Here is an 18,487-nt window from a genome sequence, read left to right on the forward strand (position 1 = left end):
AAAACCCAACCCCGAGTGGAGGGACGTGTCCCGTGGTGAAGGCAGGAGCGTGCTCCGTCCTTCCGCTGTTCTCCAACTCCAAGGGTTCCTTTGGTTTTGTTTCGTGAAAAATATCGGAATTTGAACGAATGAAAGATTTGCAGCTGGGTCCCGTGGTCTGGGCTTTGCAGGAGGTGTGAAGGCACGCACGGGGCTCAGGCTGGTGGTCCAGGAGAGTGCTCCCAGGTTGTGGGATCCCTGTGCTGCTTAAACCTCCATGCAGGGAGCTGAGACCCGATGGGATGCGGCTGGGTTGGGGATGATGGGGGTGGTGCGCAGGGGAAGCCCGTGTCCCACATCGAGCCCCCGTGTGTGGGTGGGGAGGTTCTGGTGGGGCAGCTGGGGGCTGAGCGTGGTCTGTGGGGTGGAAAGCTGCTGGAACACCCCCAGGGATGGGATGGGAGAGGGGTACAGTGAGAGGTGAAGATGGGGGATGGGAGATGGAAAACGGGAACAACGTGAGAGATAAGGATGGGAATGGGGAATGGAAGACGGGAATAATGTGGTAGGTGGGGATGGGATGGGGACAGGAGGTGGGGAAGGGGTGGGAGAAGGGAAGGCTGGGAGGGGGCTGCCGCTGGCTCTGCCCCGGGGCGGGCAGCGTTGCGGGGCCGCCCCGGCCGTGTCCCCTCCCCGCGCCGCCTCCGCGCTGCTCCGCAGTGCTGCCGGGGAGCCGCGCTGCGCCGAGCCGAGCCGAGCCGGGACGGGCCAGGTAAGGGGCTGAGAGCCGGGGTCTGCATTGCCCTGCTCGGGGCTGGGGGTCTGAGGCAGCTGCGGGGCGGGGGGACCCCGCTGTCCCCGAGCATCGATGCCCGGTTCCAGGACGGGCAGAAGTGCTGCGGACGAGGTTAAAAGCGGCAGTCTGCCGCTCCGAGCGGGCACGGGGCGAGCTCTGCTCCGGGCTCGGTCCGTAGCACATCGCTCCCGGGATGTGACACAGCGCGTGGGGGTCGGGGTGGTCCCCTCCGGGGGGAACGCGATGGGAAAGGATGAACGCAGAGATCAGAACGTAGGGAGCTGCCTGCGGGGATGCAAAGCTGATAACAGATGAACCATTTGCTTTAATTACTGGTATCAAAAGCCCAGGCTGCGGCTTAGCCTGAAAATAAATATTGTTAATGTCGTGATACCGGGGTTTATTTGATGATGCATCGTTCGTCTGGCGGGGATTTAGCGAGCTGCTCTCTTGGAGTGTAGGGGAGATCGGTGCGCAGCCCTTCCTCGGGGAGCGGCCGGGTGGGATTCCAGCAAAGCTGCCCCCAGACCCCCCGACCCCATTGGGAACAAGCAGCCACGCATCCCTGCTTTGCACAGCCTCCTTCAGCCCTCCCTCCTCCTCCTCCTCCTTTGCAGCCCTGCTTTGCACCCCGAAGGAGAGCAGAGTGCTGGGAGCTTTGTGGGGTGCACCCAGCGTTTGGTGCCCGACTATTGGGGTACTGTGCGATCCGAGAGGAGGGGACGCAGCTCGTGGTGGTGGTGGCACTGTCTTCCTGCCGCAGCCCAGGAGGCAGTGTCACCGCAGTGGCTGCCAATTAGTGGTGGCAGCTGATGAACCACTCAGGGCACGGGCAGCTGGTTAATTGCTCATTCTGTTAAGCTGGGTGGGGTGTGGCTGGGGCCGGTGCCCGTGGTGGGCTATGGGGCTGCTGTGCTGGAAGATGTCCTAATTGATACCCACGTGTTGGAGCTGCACCACTCCCCTCCTGCTCACTGGTGCGTTTGGGCTCTGCTGGATGGGATGAGGGCACGGTGATATTAATGAGGTGTGGGGCCTGCCACCTGCATGCGTGGCCTTGCAGCCGTGAGTGTCCCATGGTGGGACATGCACCCACCCCAGTCCTTGCTCCTGCTAGGAGTTGCAGTGCAGACCTGGTGCTCGGCCTCTGCAGGGCAGCTTTTGGGGCTGTTCCTGACTTCCCAGCAGCAAGCAGGACGTGCCACCTCCAAGAGCTCCTTGCATTGCTGCACTTGCAGTTCTTGGAGCTTTTGCTAAACTTCTTTGGTTGCCTCCACCGGTGTGTGGGGTGTCCCTGTGCTGGGATCTGTTCCTATTGAAATGGTGGGCACTGCCTGGATGGGAGCTTGGGATAATTGCACAGAACCAAAAAGATGTTTTCCCCTTGACGTGCTTCCCTGCCATTAATCAGGGGGAGTAATCCTGGTGACATTACTCCGTGATGGCTTTGGGTTCACGGAGGAGCAATGTGAACAGATGTCCTTGTGCTGCCTAACCCCATCCCTGGAGGTGCCCGAGGCTCTGCTGGGTGGGTCCTGAGAAGCCTGATCTGACAGGAGGCAGCCAGCCTGTGGCACAGGGTTGGGAATGGGTGATCTTTAAGGTCCCTTCAACCTAAGCCATTCTATGATTCTCTGATAAACCCGAATTGACTGCATGCTGCTGGGATGGATCTCTGCCTGGAGAATAGCAGGAAGCTGGGAAAGGGGGCTGGAGGGATGCCATGGGGCTGGGAGGGTGGGCTCAGGGTATGCCATGTTCTTGGTGGCCAGGACACACCGTGCTTTGCATTCACTGTGTACCCATCATCTGAGCATTGCTGCACCTGCAGACTGCAGGCACCGCCGCCATTCATTCACCTGCTGGCTGCATTTAGCCTTAATTAACCAAATGGTGCCAAGCTGCAGGATGAGCTTCCCTGTTCCCTGCCATGCCTGGCAGGGGCCGGAGGATGGCATGGCCCCAGGGTCAGGGCTTGCTGCTTCTGGCTCTTTCTCCAAAGCTGAATTTCCAGGGCTCCTGGGCCATTGCTCGTGCTGCAATGCGACCGGAGGACTTTGCGCTGGATCCCACCTCTCTGCCTTGTGTTGTCTCACACCAGAGCTGCATTTATAGCATTTACAAGTGCTCGTGGCGCAGGCCTCTGCAGGAGTTGCTCTGCATGCTCAGTGCTGTCAGGAGCAGATGGGTGCAGGCTGTGCCACTCTGGGAGCTGGTGCAGGAGCCCTGGCCCCAGGTGGGGCTGAGCAGTGTCTGCCCATGCGTGGTGGAGGATGCATGCACACAGGGAGCCCTGCTCCTTCTGGCCCTGTTTTCATCCTCCCATCCCTCCATCCACCCATTCACCCATCTCTCTTTCCATCCATCATCCCATCCATCCCTCCTTCCACCCACCCGCCCTCTCTGCCTGTTACGGGTGCCCAGTCCTGCCGGGTCGGGTTACCACTCCCACACCATTCTGCCTGCCGAGATCTGCATCTCATTTTTCTTTCCATTGAAGGGAAGTCCTTAACATAGGCAGTTTCCCAAAGTGTGAGCCACGAAGAAGCTTGCTTGGCTTTACCCAAACCTTCTGCAATGATTTGTGCCTGGGATGAGCCAAAATATGAGTGCTCATTGCCCTGTAGGTGAAGCTTGGAGTTTGCCCCATCCCTGTAGGTGCCCAATGCCATGGATGGGGTTCTGGGCAGCCTGAGCTGAGGGCTGGCAACCAACCCATAGCACAGTTTCAAACTGGGTGGGCTTTAAGGTCCCCTCCAACCTAGATGAGTATTTGGAGCAGCATGGTGAGCTCGGTGCCTGCACCACGTTCATGCTCTGGGTCCCCCATGGTGCACTCAGCTCTCCTGGAGCACAGAGACTGCAGGATCCCATGGAAGCAGCTGCTAGCAGGGAGCGATTCAGCACTGAAGCTGTTTTGGGGATGTGCATGTGTGTGCTGAAAAACTGAGGTGCTCCAGGTTCTGCAGCAGAGCTCCCGCATCTGCTCTCCTCATTGCTCAGAGGATGGCCAATGGGTCACCATTACGTTCCCACCCATCGTCCCATGGGCATGGCACTGGGGAGCCCATTGGGCCACCAACCACTCATTTTCCCAGCTGGGTGTGAATCACAAAAGCCCTGAAGGGCAGTGCCTGGCTCCACTCGAGCTCAGCCCTGCTTGGCACTGCCGCCCCGGGAGCGCTCAGCCTTGGCACCGCGTTGGCTTTTTGCTCGGGGTCCGGCTGCTGGCGGGGAACCTGGAGCTGCACCTTTCACCGGGTGAACGGACAGCCCTGAAATCCTCCTCTTTCAAACCAGATTAATCGCATTAGGGCTTTGTCAATGCAAAAATTACCTCATCATTGGCACTGGCAGGTGGTGTAGAGCGGCAGACTTATTCAATATTTAAGAAAGCTGCATTGCAGAGCTGAGAAGGCTGGAGAAATAGGTTGCCTGTGTCAGTGTCTTTGCTGGTGGAAACATCTCTGCAGGCACCGTGAAGTGAGAAATGTTGAGCTCACCGTAACAGCCTGATTATTGCACTGAGAGTCTTTAAAATACCAGATTTTCTGTTTTCTACGGCAGATATCCGTAGGGCTTTGGGTCAGCCACGCCATGGGGACCCTCTCAGCAGTTGGCAGATTGATGGTGGTGACTCCAGGTCCCCCGTGCCACCCCTGTGGCTCAAGTGATGTGGGGCAGGGTGGGCTCATGCCATGGGTCTCCCCATGGGGCTGCCCACTCTGGGTGCTCTGCTGCCTTGCGGGCACCATGCAGAGCGACACCAGGAAGTCGTTCCATCCCTTTTCATTAAGGCACGGCCAAACGCATGGGCTCCGTCATACAGAAGTAATGGAGCATCATGCAGCTCTTCCTCAAGGCCAGGAATTAAAACCCCGCTGCTATTCCTGGCCGTGCTGGGGTGCACCAGGAGCGTGGGACCGAATGGTGCTGGGGATGCTCCAAGGTTGGGTTTTGGCTCGGTTTAAAGGATCTGGCAGGGTCATGCCAATGGTTTCTGCTCTGTCTGAGGCATCTGTGTGTGCTGTGAACAGGTGTTGCGTCGCTTTGGATGGCCCTGGGTACCTTAGGGTGGAAAATTTCCATCTCATTAATGTCACCCAGTTCACGACTTGGGCTGCCACAGCCTCTTGCTTCTAGCAGAGATCTGGGGCAGGGAAAGCCACGGCCAGCTGATTTTGTTCTTTGCCGTGTGCTAAAAACGCACAACCAAGCATTAACGCCAAGCAAGAGTAGTTGCTGGAAGTAATGCAAAGTAGAGCTTCCAAATCTATTATTTATAGGCAAAGGGAAAGGCTCCTGTGCTCCTCCATCACCAGGCTGCTCTCCATCTGCACCGTGGTCTCTCTGCTGTTAGAAAGCTCCAGTGGGGGAAGTTTTCCTCCCAGCATCTCTGTGCCTTTTGCTGGGAAAACCCAGGGATGTCCCCCAGTCTCTGCTCAGGGTCTACTGGGAACATCCCAGCCAACCTTGGGCACATCCCAGGGCGTCGCAGGACAAGAAACATGGGGGAGAAATCATAGAGTCATAGAATGGCTTGGGTTGGAACAGGCCTTAAAGATCATCAGGTTCCAACTGCCTGCCGTGGGCAGCGACGCCAACCACGAGATCAGAGATGTGGGGTTGAGTTCTCAGCGTTGGCCATAAATCGCGCCGGGAGCTTTGCTGCTGCAGTGCAGGTGCAGGCAGTGGCTGCGGGATGGAAATGAGCAATTTGCTTATTGAACCGACCTTGTCAATCAGCCTTCTGTTTTGGCAAAAAGCAAAGCCTCCGCACGAAGCCAAGCAGAGCACTCATTACCCCACGGACTTCTCATAGATATCACCGTAAAGTTTTTGGGGAAACAAAGGTGATCCTCCACCCTCTGCCAACCCTAATGGGACAGATGCAAAACCCCTGCAATGTTGCAAGGCGGGGAGTGGAGGATGGGGATATTTTTTCCCCTTTCCGGGCGCGGTGCACACTTCCTCATCGCTCAGAATTCAGGATTTCAGCTCCCAGCCTTCCCATTGCCCCAACGTGAGGTTGGCCTCCTACCTTACCAAGGCCCTATGCCTGTGCTAAGGTTGTCCTCTGGACCAGCCTTCATCCCTGATGCTTCCATCCTCCTCCTCCTCCCCAGCATGATGGGTTTGGCCCCGTGACAAGGCTCAGCCCCACCTGCACGGAGCTGCCCAGGGGATACATCACCGAACTGCTTTCCCCGCTCGGCTGGGGATGTGGAAATGGCACCAGAAATAGCACCTCTTTACTTATTGATTCAGCCTAACCCAGTGTCCTCGTGCCGGGAGGTAAAACCAGGCCCAGTCATTGTGAGCCGGCGTCGGTGGCTGCTGAAATCAGTAAGGAGGTTTGAAATCAGTGAAATCCATTTTTTTTTTTTTGGAGGGGTCCCTTTTTCTGGGACCCGTTTGCAAACAGGCGTCAGCGTTCCCCCATCTGCTGGAACCAACGGGGATGGGTTTTGCTGGTGTTTTCTGCACCAAGGGAGAACTCCGCAGCCCTGTTACCACGGGCCGGGCTCTGCAGAGGGGTTTGGGATTTATTGTTATTTTTTTTTTCCCCAGTGGTGCTGCAGGTAGGAAGGAGCAATTCAAATGCAAGTGTTGCGAGCAATGCAGGCAATGCTGCGCTGCCCCACGCCCTGCAATGGAGAGGTGGGGGGGACCCATGGGTGGACGGACCCATGGATATATGGATGGACCCATGGACATTCCTATGGCACCCACCTATGGGGCTGGCATCAGGCTGGGCTTTGCCATCCGGAGCCTCCTTCAGCACTGCTTGGCGTTGCATTTTGCAGAGACTTCGAGATGCCAAAATGCTAAAGGAGGAGTTCTGTTCCCCAGGAGAGGGGATAGTGCTGGGTTTTGGGGGGAAAGTTTCCCAGTCTGTACACATATATGTTTCTCTTTGGAAGGGAAACCTCCTCTTCCCTCCCAGCTCCGAGGCGCTGTAATTAATGCGAGGTCGGGCATCTCGTTAATTACATCCGCGCCGAGGGGAGGGCTGTGGGCTCCGTGCACGGTGCCGGCAGTGATCGGCAGTGCCATCCCCGTCCCTGCAGCTCTCAGGCAGTGGGATCGGGGCCAGGCGGGGTTATCCCCCCGCCCCGTGCCACCCCCTCGCCACCGGCAGCTGTCGGCACCGGCTGCCAGCAGGAGGGTGACAAAAAGCTCCGCTCTATCCCGGTGGGGAAAAATGATGGATGCGTCTCCTTGTGCCAAAACCCAGCGAAGCGATTTGACTGCCCGACGCGATGAGTCAGCGCTCGCCGGATGCTAAATACCGCTGCTCCCTGCCCCAACCCGTCCGTGTCCCCGCAGGTCCCCTCGGCGATGACCGACGCGGTGGTGGGTGGCAGTGCTGACCGCTGGATGTGCCCCGGTGACAGAACCATGTCCCTCAGAGCCAGGTAAGGGGGGGGGGGGGACAGCGGGCAGGGCGATGTCACCTTGCTGGGTGCTGGTGGGCATCACGCTGCGGTTCTCTGTCCTGGTGGGAGGGGTGGGCATGGGCTGGTTTGGGGATGCCAAGGCTGGTTTGGGGATGTGGAGAGTGGTTTTGAATGTGGGGTCTGGTTTTGGGACATGGGGTCTGGTTTTGGGACGTGGGGACTGATTTCGGGACATGAGGATTGGTTTTGGGACATGAAGAATGGTTTTGGGACATGGGGTCTTGTGGATGGGGACGTGCAGTGGCCAAGCATGGGCTGAGCCACCCCCATCCCGTTCCTCCCCTCATCCTTGTCCCCTCTCTTTCCCTGTGCCTCCAGCAGCGAGAAGGAGCAGTGAGTATCCCGCTTGCTTTTTTTGTTGTTGTTTTTTTTGCTCCGTTGCACTTTAGTTGTGTTATAACACTCTCACAAAGACGGGGAGGACCTCACCCTGGCTATAGGAAAAGCAATCTCATCTCTAGGAAGCGCTGCCTTAATGAATTTACGGTCTTTTTACTCTGACAAGCTCTGCAGCTCCGGTGGGAGCAGGGTGCCTGGGGAGGTGCTCAGAGCAGCTCAGGGAGCACAGAAAGACCATTTTAACCCTGAAGGTGACTCTCTCCAGCACCACACATCTCTGCCGTGGTTCCTCCAAATCCTCACCATCCCCTCGCTTCCATGCCAAGTCCCCCCTTGGTGTTCCCACTCTGCTGCCAGCTATAGGACACAGTGTGGGCATTGGGGTTACTCTGCCTGGTACCCAGTCTGAGGCTGCTTTTCATGGGGACTTTTTGGGGAGGGTGGTAACAGGGAAGCTCCCAGGTTTGGTTGTGGGGTGCTCCTGCTGCAGGTATCCCATCGCCATGAACAGAGCAGCTGTGGGAAGAGGTAGGGTGGGAAGAGCGACTGAATGCAGCCCTGGTTGAACAAGGGGATGATGGAAATGTGTCTCTCCACTTGAAACAAGTCCCTTGTTTTATGTTTTGATGTTTTCCTGAAGTTCCCCATAGCAAAGGGAGGCAGCGATGCTTGGGAGTCTGCTGCTGCTGGAGGTGCCCATAAAGCAGGGACATGGGATCCATGAATGTGCTCAGAGCCGGGTCCCCAAATGTCAGCTTTTCCATGGAGCTGGGCTGGAAACGTCACCAGAGGGGAGAGAACCACGAGTGCCACCTCCAGCTCTGATTTCACACCTTTTGGGACTGCAGTGCTCATGGATGGCAGCCAGATGGGCTTTAATTTGCAGCATCAGTCTCAGCCACGGGTTAATTATAATTAGTGTCTCTGTGGATTGCATGGAGTCCGGTGAGAGACTGTGCTGGGGACGGTGGTGCTTAAGGACAGGTGTGGCCATGCCACGTGCACAGCCAACAGGACATGGCCATGGGGAGCTGAGCACAAGGGGTTGGGAATTAGGGGGAAGAATGCATAGGCCACGCTCTGCACAAATGGAAAATGGGAACATCGGCTTCCAGCCAGGAGGAGAGTATGGAGAACAGGGGGGGCTTGCACGATTTTTCCCCTTCCCGGGGGAATGTGGTGCCCGGCTGCCCCCCACCCTCTCCCTGCAGGATCCCTGCGGGATGGGCAGCGCGGGGCGGGCAGCCCGAGCGGCAGCGCAAGGGAGAGGAGCTGACAGATGAGGAGAAGGAGATCATCAACCGCGTCATTGCCCGTGCCGAAAAGATGGAGGAGATGGAGCAGGAGCGCATCGGGTGAGCGGGCGCGGCGGTGGGACGCGGCTTGGGGGCAACGAGTGCCTTCAGTGTGTTCCACCCAGAGTGATGCTGGGGAGATTCTGGGCTGAGAATGGATGGTCTCGTAGATTTTTCGTTGCCAAAAGACCTTGACACGCGCTTGTGTGCTGGTGAATGGCACCTAAACGTGCACATTCACAGTGCTCCGCTGTTGCAAACTGCCCGATCCGCAGGCTGCAGCCTGTTGCCTCTTGGCAACTCCAGGGTTGCACTCCAGGGTTGCTTTATTTCCCCAAATACTCAGTTTGGAGCAGCTCTGGGCAGCTCCAAGACCCGAAGTTTGCTTGCGTCCAACACTGAAGCGTGCCGAGCTTCTGCTGCTGCTTGTAGAAACCAGCTCCAAGTGCCTATGAATGGCAAAGAGAGCTCGCTGCTGATTCATTCTGCAAAAGAGCTTACGAGCAGCATTTCCCCAGCTTTGCACATTTCCAGCCTGCTAAGAATTACTCTCAGCAGTGATGCTTTTTTGGATTACGTGCCCAGGAACGTTAGCAGTGAGGGAGAGATCTTTTTTTTTCTTCCCTCATTGTGTGTTGCAGCAGCTGTTTGCAGACTGTGGTGTGCGGGCTGGAGGGGGGGATATCCTTTCCCCCATCCAAAGGAAATGGGCAGGGGATGGTACCCTCTGCACCCCATGGCCAATTCCCCCTTCCAAGCAGGCACAGGAGGAGCCATGCCAGCTTCTATGTGCTGTTGGCTCCAGCATGAGCTGGAGGATGTGCTGCTATAGAAATAGGGGATAGTGCCTATAGAGCATCACCCTGGAAGTTATCCAGGAGAGCTCTGCATGTTATGGAAGATGGAGCCTGCGGGGATGCAGCTGAGCACTGCATCCCCTGGGATGAGCACTGCATCCCTTGGGAGATGCTCCCAGAAAACCGGATTGTATGGGATCACGAATGGGTTTTGCATTCCCCCATTGGAAAAGGGGTCTCCCATTAAAAATAATAATAAAAATAAGAAGGATTGGTAAATATAAAGAATAGCTTATGGGGTGCAGAGGGGGGTGCCTCGTTCCCGGAGCCCTCGGACCAAACCCCCTTCATCCAACAGTAGGTCGATGAGTTCGCTGAGAGATGTTAGTGGGGTCACTCATGTCAAACACAGCTGGGATTAATCCACAGCCAGATCTTATTTTTAGCAGCGGGGCGGCCAGCGGGAGACGTGGGCTGGGTGCTGATTGGGGCTGTAGGACAGGGACACTTTGCTGTTTTCTTATGGCTGGGTCTCATGGCAGGGAGAGATCTGGAAGGAGAGAAGGAGCTGAATCACCTTCAGCAGCTATGCAATGGGCTGATGGAGGGCTTCCTGCAGCCCAAGGCTTGTTATAAGGGATTTCTTTCCCCCAAATCCTGGTACATGTCGCTCTGCCTCCATCCTGTCCCATTCTTGTCCCTGCTGTCCCTGCAGCTTACCTATCCCTGCCCCACTCAGGATTACCCACTGCGCCAAATGCACCCCTGTGCCACTGCCATCCCATTAAACATATCCTGTGCTATTCCTTCCTGCATGGCGGCAGGGAACATCGCCAGTCCTGGACCATTTCTTGCTGCAGGTGCTCTCCCATAGCATATTTATAGGGCCAGGCAGATGTTTTATTACCAGGGAAGTGTTTTACTGCTCTTATCTCAGGTGCACGTGAAGCATCCCAGATAGGCGGTGTTGCTTGGCTCTATCTTGCTGCCATCAGCCACGAACACATCCTCTTGGTTATGGATGGGATGCTCTCCCTCCCTGCATGCTGCCTTCAGGAGCCCCAGCTGTGGGGCTTAACTCAGTGCCACCACTTTCTCTTCGCCCTCTGCTTATTTTATTTTATTTATTTATTCCCTATTTTAACCGTTTGGTATCAGTGTTATCTCCTGCTCTTGGACTCAGAGGGATGGGTGCTTTGAAGGGCACATGGTGATAAAGGAAATGTTGCTGTGGTCCTAGGGACGTGCAGGGGAATGGGATGAAGATGGTCGTCTGATGTGTGCCATAAAAATTAGCACTTCCAAGGGATAGAGGGGGAGGAAAAGTCCTTGGGAAGGCAGAGATGGATGGACACAGCCAGGGCAGGAGCACCACAGGATGCAGTGGAGAAAACAAACCGAATTTGCTTTGAAATGCTGTAAGTCCCGCTGCTGTTGGCAGCAGGAGAGCAGCTCATGCTCAGCCCAAGAACACCTCTCTGTGCCCACTGATGTCCTCCATCAGGTCCCAGCCTGCCTCCTTCTGCCAGGTTCGCCCCAGGACTTCGATTTTAATCTTTTATACCCTCCTCTCATGGCAGCGTTTGAATCAGGGAAGAAGAAAAGCCCAATTTCTCTGGCTTGAATGGATGTTTTAATTAGGCAAATGGGCTTCGTTTTAAATGAGTGCCACAGGTGTGCTCACTGCCAGCTGAAGCACTTCCACTGGTTAAAAAACCTCTTAAGGAGCTCCTTCTGCTAAATGAGAGACTGGGAAAGATTTTGCAGCTAAATAATGAATCTCTTGAAATGTTAAGGCTCTTTTTTCCCCTTCTTTTTCTCCTCCCCCCCTCCCCCCCGGCTTTGATTGTGCCATTTGTTCTAGTTTCTATAATAAGTTTGTTTGGGCTTGCAGATTTCCAACGGGAAGCTGCCTCTCTTTGGAGCTGAGCTGTTGCAGCACAGGGGGAAAAAAATGCAGATAAATGTGCTTTGCTGCTGGGAAAATGAAGGGTTTTGCTTCAGAAATATTTCCCCTGGCCAAGTGGGGACAAAGTGCTCATGTTCCGCATGGTCGGATGTGAGGTAGAAAACCTCCATGGCATTGACATGCAGCAAAAAGCCATCCCTGCCATGGGCTCCTTGGTGACCCTCTGCCATGGGCTTCATTTAAGTAAGAAGTAGTTTGGGAACAATCCGTTTCTGGGTTTTAATGAGCATGATGCTTGTTTATGGGATAATCCAGCTCTGCTGAAGTCAAGGGGTGGAAAATGACCCTACGCCAATGGCTCCGGCACCCAACTGGTTGCGTAGGAGGGAATCACGTAGAATGATCTGTAGAGCATTAAACAGATGCTCAGAGGCAGGGTCAGACATCACAGCTCCTGGAAATAAAGCTGTAACAAAGAGCAGCCTGCTGCCACCAAGCGCATGGAGATTAACCCACTGCATGGGAACCATTGGGAAACCCATGAGTAGGAAATTCACCAGCAGGAGCCCACCGATGGGAACCCACCAGTGGGAAACACATGAGAGGGAAACCACCAGTGTGAAATAACCAGTGGGAAACCAACCAGTTGGAAACCCACCAGTAGGGTTAAGCACATCGCCCACCCAAAGAAGCCATCCAGCCACATTGAAGGGGCTGATAACCTCTGCTTCATCATGGAGCAACGAGTCCATGCTTTGGATTTGGTTCGGTGGCTGATGAAGTACTCCCAGAAGCTCCTGGTGATCCCAACCAGCTACTGATGAGGCGTTTGATGAGTTGCAGTAAAACGCCTTGGAGCATGCAGCCTCTTTTTCCCCTCTTGCTGCTTTTCCTCTCCAAGGGCCCGTGTAAAATGACATGAGTGCACACTGGGATGTGACATGCGGGATGCTGACCAGGGTTGGGACGCTGGTTGTGAGCAACTGCAAGGTGCTGGCAGCAGCAGAGCCATCATCAATCTGCAGATGCCATCAGATGTGGGAAAAAGCCTCTTAAATGCCTTGTTTTTCAAATGCATCTTGCGTTAGCATCTTTGTCAGATTTGGGTCATGCTGTGATGGGAGTGGAGAAAGACCCTGCGGGTAAGGATTGTGCCGTTCGCTCCGGTGGACTCTGTTTTCCTCCCCTCTTCCTTTTTTCTCCCCGAGTGCCATCAGTGATGCATTATTTTCCCCTTCCAGCACTATCTGTAGGTCTTGGACTCAGGGTTGGCACCTGCTCTCCTGTGGATGAGCTTTACAAACCCCGCTTTGTGCTGCTGGGGGCAGCTGAACTGTTGAGTTTCAAGTTTGAGCTGCTCAACTGTTGGGTTTTGTTGGTTTGCTTGTTGTACATTTGCAGCTAACAGATGTGTTTTTAAAGACTGTTCTCTGGTGGGTTTTTGGCATTTTACTCAAAGGGCTGCAAATTACGGCAAACTATATGCAATATTTTCCCATAGAAAATGAGAAAATCAATTAATTCATCCAACCTTCTCACAAGAACCATTCCAATGTTCTTTTCAACAGCAGGATGGATGTTTTTTCTTTTGTTTTTGCTTTTTTTCCCCCATTTGGGCAAAAGCTGCTTGGTTGACGTCAAACTGCTTTGCAAGAAGATGCTGACATTTGGCATCTTTGTGCACGTGTAGCAGTCGGCGTCAGCAGGAAAGTCAATAGGAGTGCAAATTATAGTAATCCCAATGGGGATTATAACATTGCAGCGTGCCCCCTGGGGTGTGTTCCCCCCCTGTTGCACTCCCCATGGCTACAACCTGCTGCTGAAAAGTAGAGGCTGCCCCAAGGCCCCCCTGAGGCAGGGTTGCAATGCCCACGGTGACAACGTGTCCTCTCCAGGCGTCTGATGACCCGGCTGGAGGACATGCGCCGCAGTGTGCTGGGGGATGGCGTGAACCGCTGCATCCTCTGCGGGGAGCAGCTGGGGCCACGTGGCTCTGCCTGTGTCGTCTGCGAGGACTGCAAGAAGGTGAGGATCTTGTTATCCCTTCTCTTGCTTTTCCATCTCTCATTAGTCCATCTCGAGTTGTTCCATCTCCGGTTGTCCATCTCTAGTTGTTCATCTCCATTTGTCCATCCCTCATTGTCCCATCCCTCATCGTCCCATCCCTTGTTGTCCATCTCTCATTATCCCTACTCTTACTGTCCCATCTCTTGTTGTCCATCCCCCATTATCCCATCTCCCATTAGCCCAGACCTAACATCCCCACGTGACATCCTTCTGTCCCACGGCACTTTTCTCTCTCTGCAGAACGTCTGCACCAAGTGTGGCGTTGAGACAACCAACAGCCGTCCCCACCCCATCTGGCTGTGCAAGATCTGCAGTGAGCAGCGGGAGGTGAGTGCGGCCACGATCCCTACCTGGGGGCTGCAGTGTTGTACCTTATCCATCTCCTTCAGCCTGGTTTCTATAGGATGCTCTGGGATAAAATGCCTTATTCTTCTCTTGCAAATAATCTCAGGATTGAAGAGGGGCTCCTGGTTGTCACAGCAAGAAGTGGATGAAAGAAATCGAAGAGTTGAATAAATAGCAAGAGGGGCTGTGAGGGTGGGGATAAGGGGCTGTGGGGATGGGGATAAGGGGCTGTGTGCCCTCTGCCCACTCCCTGTCTTTTTCCCCCCAGGTGTGGAAGCGCTCTGGCGCTTGGTTTTTCAAGGGATTGCCCAAGCAGATGCTGCCCCAGCCAATGCCTGTCAGCAAGAGCAAGGTGCCCCCGGCCCCCAGTGAGCCCAGCCCGGCTGAGCCACCAGCCCCAGACCCAAAGGTGCCATCCCGCACACCTGGTCGGGGTAAGTGGCATTGCTCAGGGGTCCCCATCGTGCTGAGCCCTAAAAACGAGTGTCCTGACAGTTGTAGGGGATGCTATGGGTATTTTTACGGTCCCATAAATTGCCCTGCTATCCTCACTGCCTCTTGAGTGGTTTTTCTTGGGGGGGGTTCTCTGGGTTTGTGGGATCCCTCACTGCTTCTCACTCTGTTTGTGCTCCCAAGGCCAGGCAGATGAACAGGACCACTGCGGTAAGCACCATGTGTGCCCCGTGCCCTCTCCCAATGCCTTCCCCTGTGTAGGTGCTGCCCGGTGGGGTTTCTCCTTCCCGCTGGTGCTGAGCTCCCTGGGACCTTCCCACCCGCTGCAATTGAATGCGCTGAGCAGAGCTGCTGTCTCCTTATAGATGCTGTTGCTCTCCTGCCGTGCGGGGAGGATTTATCCCAGCTGCTCCGGGCCCCCAGCATGCTCGCACCCTGCCCCTCATTTTCCTAAAGCTCCCTTGGAAAACGACTCCTTGCCTCGCCGTTTCCTCACCCGCACCCCCTCGCCTCCCTCCGCAATCTGTTGCGTTTCACTTCTCCTTGCCAAGGATAAACAGCCCATTTGTGTCACAGAGAAGATTTATACCCACGAGCCGGGTGAGGGCCGGGACCTTTCGCATCCCATCTGCGGGCTGCGATTCATCAAGGAGCAGCGGTGCGGGCACCCCGGTGTGCACGGCGGTGATTTATCCGCTCGGATGGCCGCCGTGGGGTGCGCAAATGAGACACGGGCAGCTGTCGCTGACGTCTTGCTAATAAATAGCAGATGATTGGCAAAAAGAAAATATGATCTCCCTGTCCTGTAAGGCCATTAAGGGGTTGATGGGCACTGATGGATGTCCTTGTTTTCCGCCTCCTGGTGTCCCTGTGATGCGCTGTGTCCTTTGGATGTTCCCAAGCGCTACGTGCAGGCTGCGTGTGGCTCTTCCTTCTTCTCCTCCTCCTCCTGTTCCCCCCAGGGATGGGTGGGATGAAACTCACCACCCTGTTTCTCACTTCTACAGGCAGTGAGGTGACAATGGCTGCCCGGGTCCGCAAGCCAGCCGAGGGCAGGACGGGGCCATGTGGCAGTGAGGACACGGAGAGCCGCGAGCCCACCACCGAGAGCGGGGTCAGCAGGAGCCCTGGTGAGAGCCATGCGTTGCACACGGGTGTGCTCGTGCACACTGGTGACACCGATTTATTTCACTTTGCTGAGTGGTGCCGTGGGACGAGCCCACTTGTCACATCAGGGCAATGCTCAGCTCCCAGCCAGAATTGCGTTGCTCCATCCCAATGCCAGTGCTGATCTTGCTTCCACTTGCAGGTGTGAAGAGAGCCAACTCCATGCAATCCAACTCCACGCCACCCCCGCGGCCACCCGCTGTCACTGCCGGGCCAGCAGCACCTGCAGGTAGGTTGCTGTGGGACTGGGGTGGACACCCCAATGTTGGAGTGTGCATCTCCATGGTCAAGCCATTAACCATGTATCTATCCCCAGCGGCAAGACCAGGTCCTGGGGCAGCTGGCCGCATGTTGGAAACACAAGGTAAAAGGTTGGGTTCCTGCTGAGGGCCTGGAGACAGCACACACTGGGGGCTAATGGGGTCTCTCCCACAGCGAGCCCACCACCGGGACCCCCGGAACCAGCCCGTGCAGCCCCCAAGGAGGAGCGGGCCGGGGGCTATGCTGCACCCCCAGCTCGGGACGAGAGGCCAGCCCGGCCCCCTGGAGCCCCACAGCCCCCTGCCCCATTGCGACAGCCGCCCCCAGAGGAGGAGGAAGAGGACGCCAACAGCTATGACTCTGATGAAGGCAGTGCGTACCCAGGGGTTGGGGCTGGGTGATGTGTGGGTTTCTGTGGGAAAGCCAACTGGAAAGTGAAAAGTACTCTCCAAAACTTCAGCCTGTGATGTTTTGGGTACTTCCAAATGTAGGAAGGACCTCAGAGCCTTAGGGGTGTTTTTGTGCTATGGTTTTAGCTCTTGACATCTGGGTTGGGTGAGGGATGGAGGATGGAGCTGCAGCCAAGTCCACTCCCATCCTCAGTTTTGCACCAGGTTTCTCAGCGCTGATGTGTGCTATTGTCTGTGCTAATGTGACCTTCCCATTTCAAGAGGCCCAACTGTGGCTGTTTGTCCATCCACCTGTAAGAAGGGCAGGGTGGCTTTAGTACCTTAATGCCACAAGATCTCGATGTTTGGCCATTTACTCCCCTAACAAGTGACTTTGCTGCCTGAGGATGAGCATCCCTGGAGGGACACGGCTTCACCTCCCCAGCCTGTTCCTACCAAGGAAGGGTTTCTGCATCCTCAATTCATGCTGGGTGGTGATGTCCATAAGAGGCTTTTACATCTAAGTGGCAAATCTTTCTAATTACTGCTAATCGGGGTTGCTTAAGCAGAGGTATTGGCTGGGTTTCTTACGAGGTGCCATTTCCATGCAGCCACGCTGGGAGCGCTGGAGTTCAGCCTGCTGTACGACCAGGAGAACAGCGCCCTGCACTGCACGCTCATCCGTGCCAAGGTGAGCCCTTCCCGGCCCCTGCCGTGACAGCATCCCATCACCCTGTGTGTGCTGTGCCACTGGATGGTGCTTTCTTCCTCTGCCTTTCTTTCATGGACATGAATCTGTGCCCAACGCCCTGGGGCTGGTAGGGATGGAGTTGGATGTTTTTCTGCTTATGGGCACTCCAGATGTTCAGAGCTGCTTCCCTCTGCCCCCTTCCCTCTCTCCCCTTTCCCCTTCCCTTTTTTCCTTCTCTTCTCTTCCTTTCCCTTCCCTTCTCTTCTTGTTTCATGGATAGATTTCATCCTTTCCCTGCCCTGCTTAATAAGGATTCATTCCCTACGTCTCCTTTACTATATTTCAGGGCTTGAAACCAATGGATTCAAACGGCCTGGCAGATCCCTATGTAAAGCTGCACCTCTTGCCTGGGGCCAGCAAGGTGGGTCTCGTACTGGGCTGTGTGTGCTGGCCATGGCCCGGGGAGTGAGTGGAGGTTTTCTAAGCCTCCCAGACCCCTGGCTTGCAGCAGACCTCCTCCCCTTGAAGTCTTTGTGTGGCTTCTCCTTGACATAAAACCTAATTATTACCAGGGTTTGAAAGTTTGGTTTGCTTTGAAGTCATGGCATGTTCTAATTAGAGCTGTGAAGAAGGAACCATTAAGAGAGTGAACTCTAACTTCTTTTTCCTCCCCATCGCATCAAAGCAAGCTCTGGAAATCTCCCTCCCCAGCCCAGCTGGATCTGGCTCAGTGGGGAAATCATTTGGGAATGCAGGAGCACGGTTGGCTCGGGGCCACTGGCATGGCTCCGTGCTCAGGGTGCAGAGCTCAGTCCTACAGCTGAGCTCTGCCCAGGGGAACTGTGAGCAAAATGAGGGAGAAACAGAGAGCAAAAGCCTTGAATTGGCATTTGCAGGTTTACTTTGTGCACAGAGACGTGCTGGCTGCCTTGTCTCATGCAGAGTAAATCCAAGTGTCATCATCAGGAAAGAGCTTAAGTCTTTGATGCCACTGCCCAGTTGCCTCCCCTAAGCTACAGGTGCCCAAAGCCCTGGCTTAGGTGCCGTGTTATCTTTTGGTGCTGTAGTCAAATAAGCTGAGGACAAAGACCCTACGCAACACCCGCAACCCGGTGTGGAATGAGACCCTGGTGTACCACGGCATCACAGATGAGGACATGACACGGAAAACACTCAGGCAAGTAGAGGAGCTGGGGAATTGCATGGTGCTTGGCAGGATGCTGCTGGGAGAGGGTACGGGCAGAGCACCTGGAAATGGAGAGTTTGGGGTCCACATCTGAGCTTCATACTCTTAATCTTACAGTATGCAGGTCAACAGAATGATTAGAAGTTCCTGAAAATGTCTGATGTTTCCTTTCTAAAGGAAACTTCTTCCTTTTGTCTTCTTGCCTCAATTCAGAGTACACTCAAATATCCTGGCAGAAGAGAAGTTCTGTTTTCTGGCCATTTTGGGCAGAGGAAGGCAGATGTTTGGCTCTGCCCACCCTGGTCACCTTGCAGGAGGGTTTTCGTGTGGTTTTATGCTCCAGGTGTTGCTG

At 55.2% G+C, this 18,487-nt stretch overlaps 1 protein-coding gene across 12 annotated transcripts in view; it reads left to right on the forward strand.

Moving 5' to 3' along the window:
- Positions 1 to 18,487, forward strand: part of RPH3A (rabphilin 3A) — a 35,459-nt gene that overhangs the window by 12,386 nt on the left and 4,586 nt on the right. For 3 of the 12 annotated variants that reach the window (XM_046901290.1, XM_046901291.1, XM_046901292.1), the window contains 14 exons: positions 7,106 to 7,194; positions 7,555 to 7,569; positions 8,787 to 8,930; positions 13,472 to 13,601; positions 13,884 to 13,970; positions 14,257 to 14,422; positions 14,625 to 14,651; positions 15,449 to 15,571; positions 15,751 to 15,837; positions 15,925 to 15,972; positions 16,044 to 16,241; positions 16,870 to 16,949; positions 17,296 to 17,370; positions 18,017 to 18,126. In XM_046901290.1, the coding sequence (XP_046757246.1) occupies positions 7,118 to 7,194; positions 7,555 to 7,569; positions 8,787 to 8,930; positions 13,472 to 13,601; positions 13,884 to 13,970; positions 14,257 to 14,422; positions 14,625 to 14,651; positions 15,449 to 15,571; positions 15,751 to 15,837; positions 15,925 to 15,972; positions 16,044 to 16,241; positions 16,870 to 16,949; positions 17,296 to 17,370; positions 18,017 to 18,126 (1,367 nt within the window). In that variant the 5' untranslated portion in view covers positions 7,106 to 7,117. Of the gene's footprint in view, positions 1 to 695; positions 752 to 3,652; positions 6,122 to 7,105; positions 7,195 to 7,550; positions 7,570 to 8,786; positions 8,931 to 13,471; positions 13,602 to 13,883; positions 13,971 to 14,256; positions 14,423 to 14,624; positions 14,652 to 15,448; positions 15,572 to 15,750; positions 15,838 to 15,924; positions 15,973 to 16,043; positions 16,242 to 16,869; positions 16,950 to 17,295; positions 17,371 to 18,016; positions 18,127 to 18,487 lie in introns of those variants that run through there. The other 9 variants (XM_004945609.5, XM_040648477.2, XM_046901286.1 and 6 more) reach the window with 9 other exon arrangements.

This window comes from Gallus gallus, chromosome 15 (genome assembly GCF_016699485.2).
Source record: "Gallus gallus isolate bGalGal1 chromosome 15, bGalGal1.mat.broiler.GRCg7b, whole genome shotgun sequence".
Lineage (NCBI taxonomy): Eukaryota > Metazoa > Chordata > Aves > Galliformes > Phasianidae > Gallus > Gallus gallus.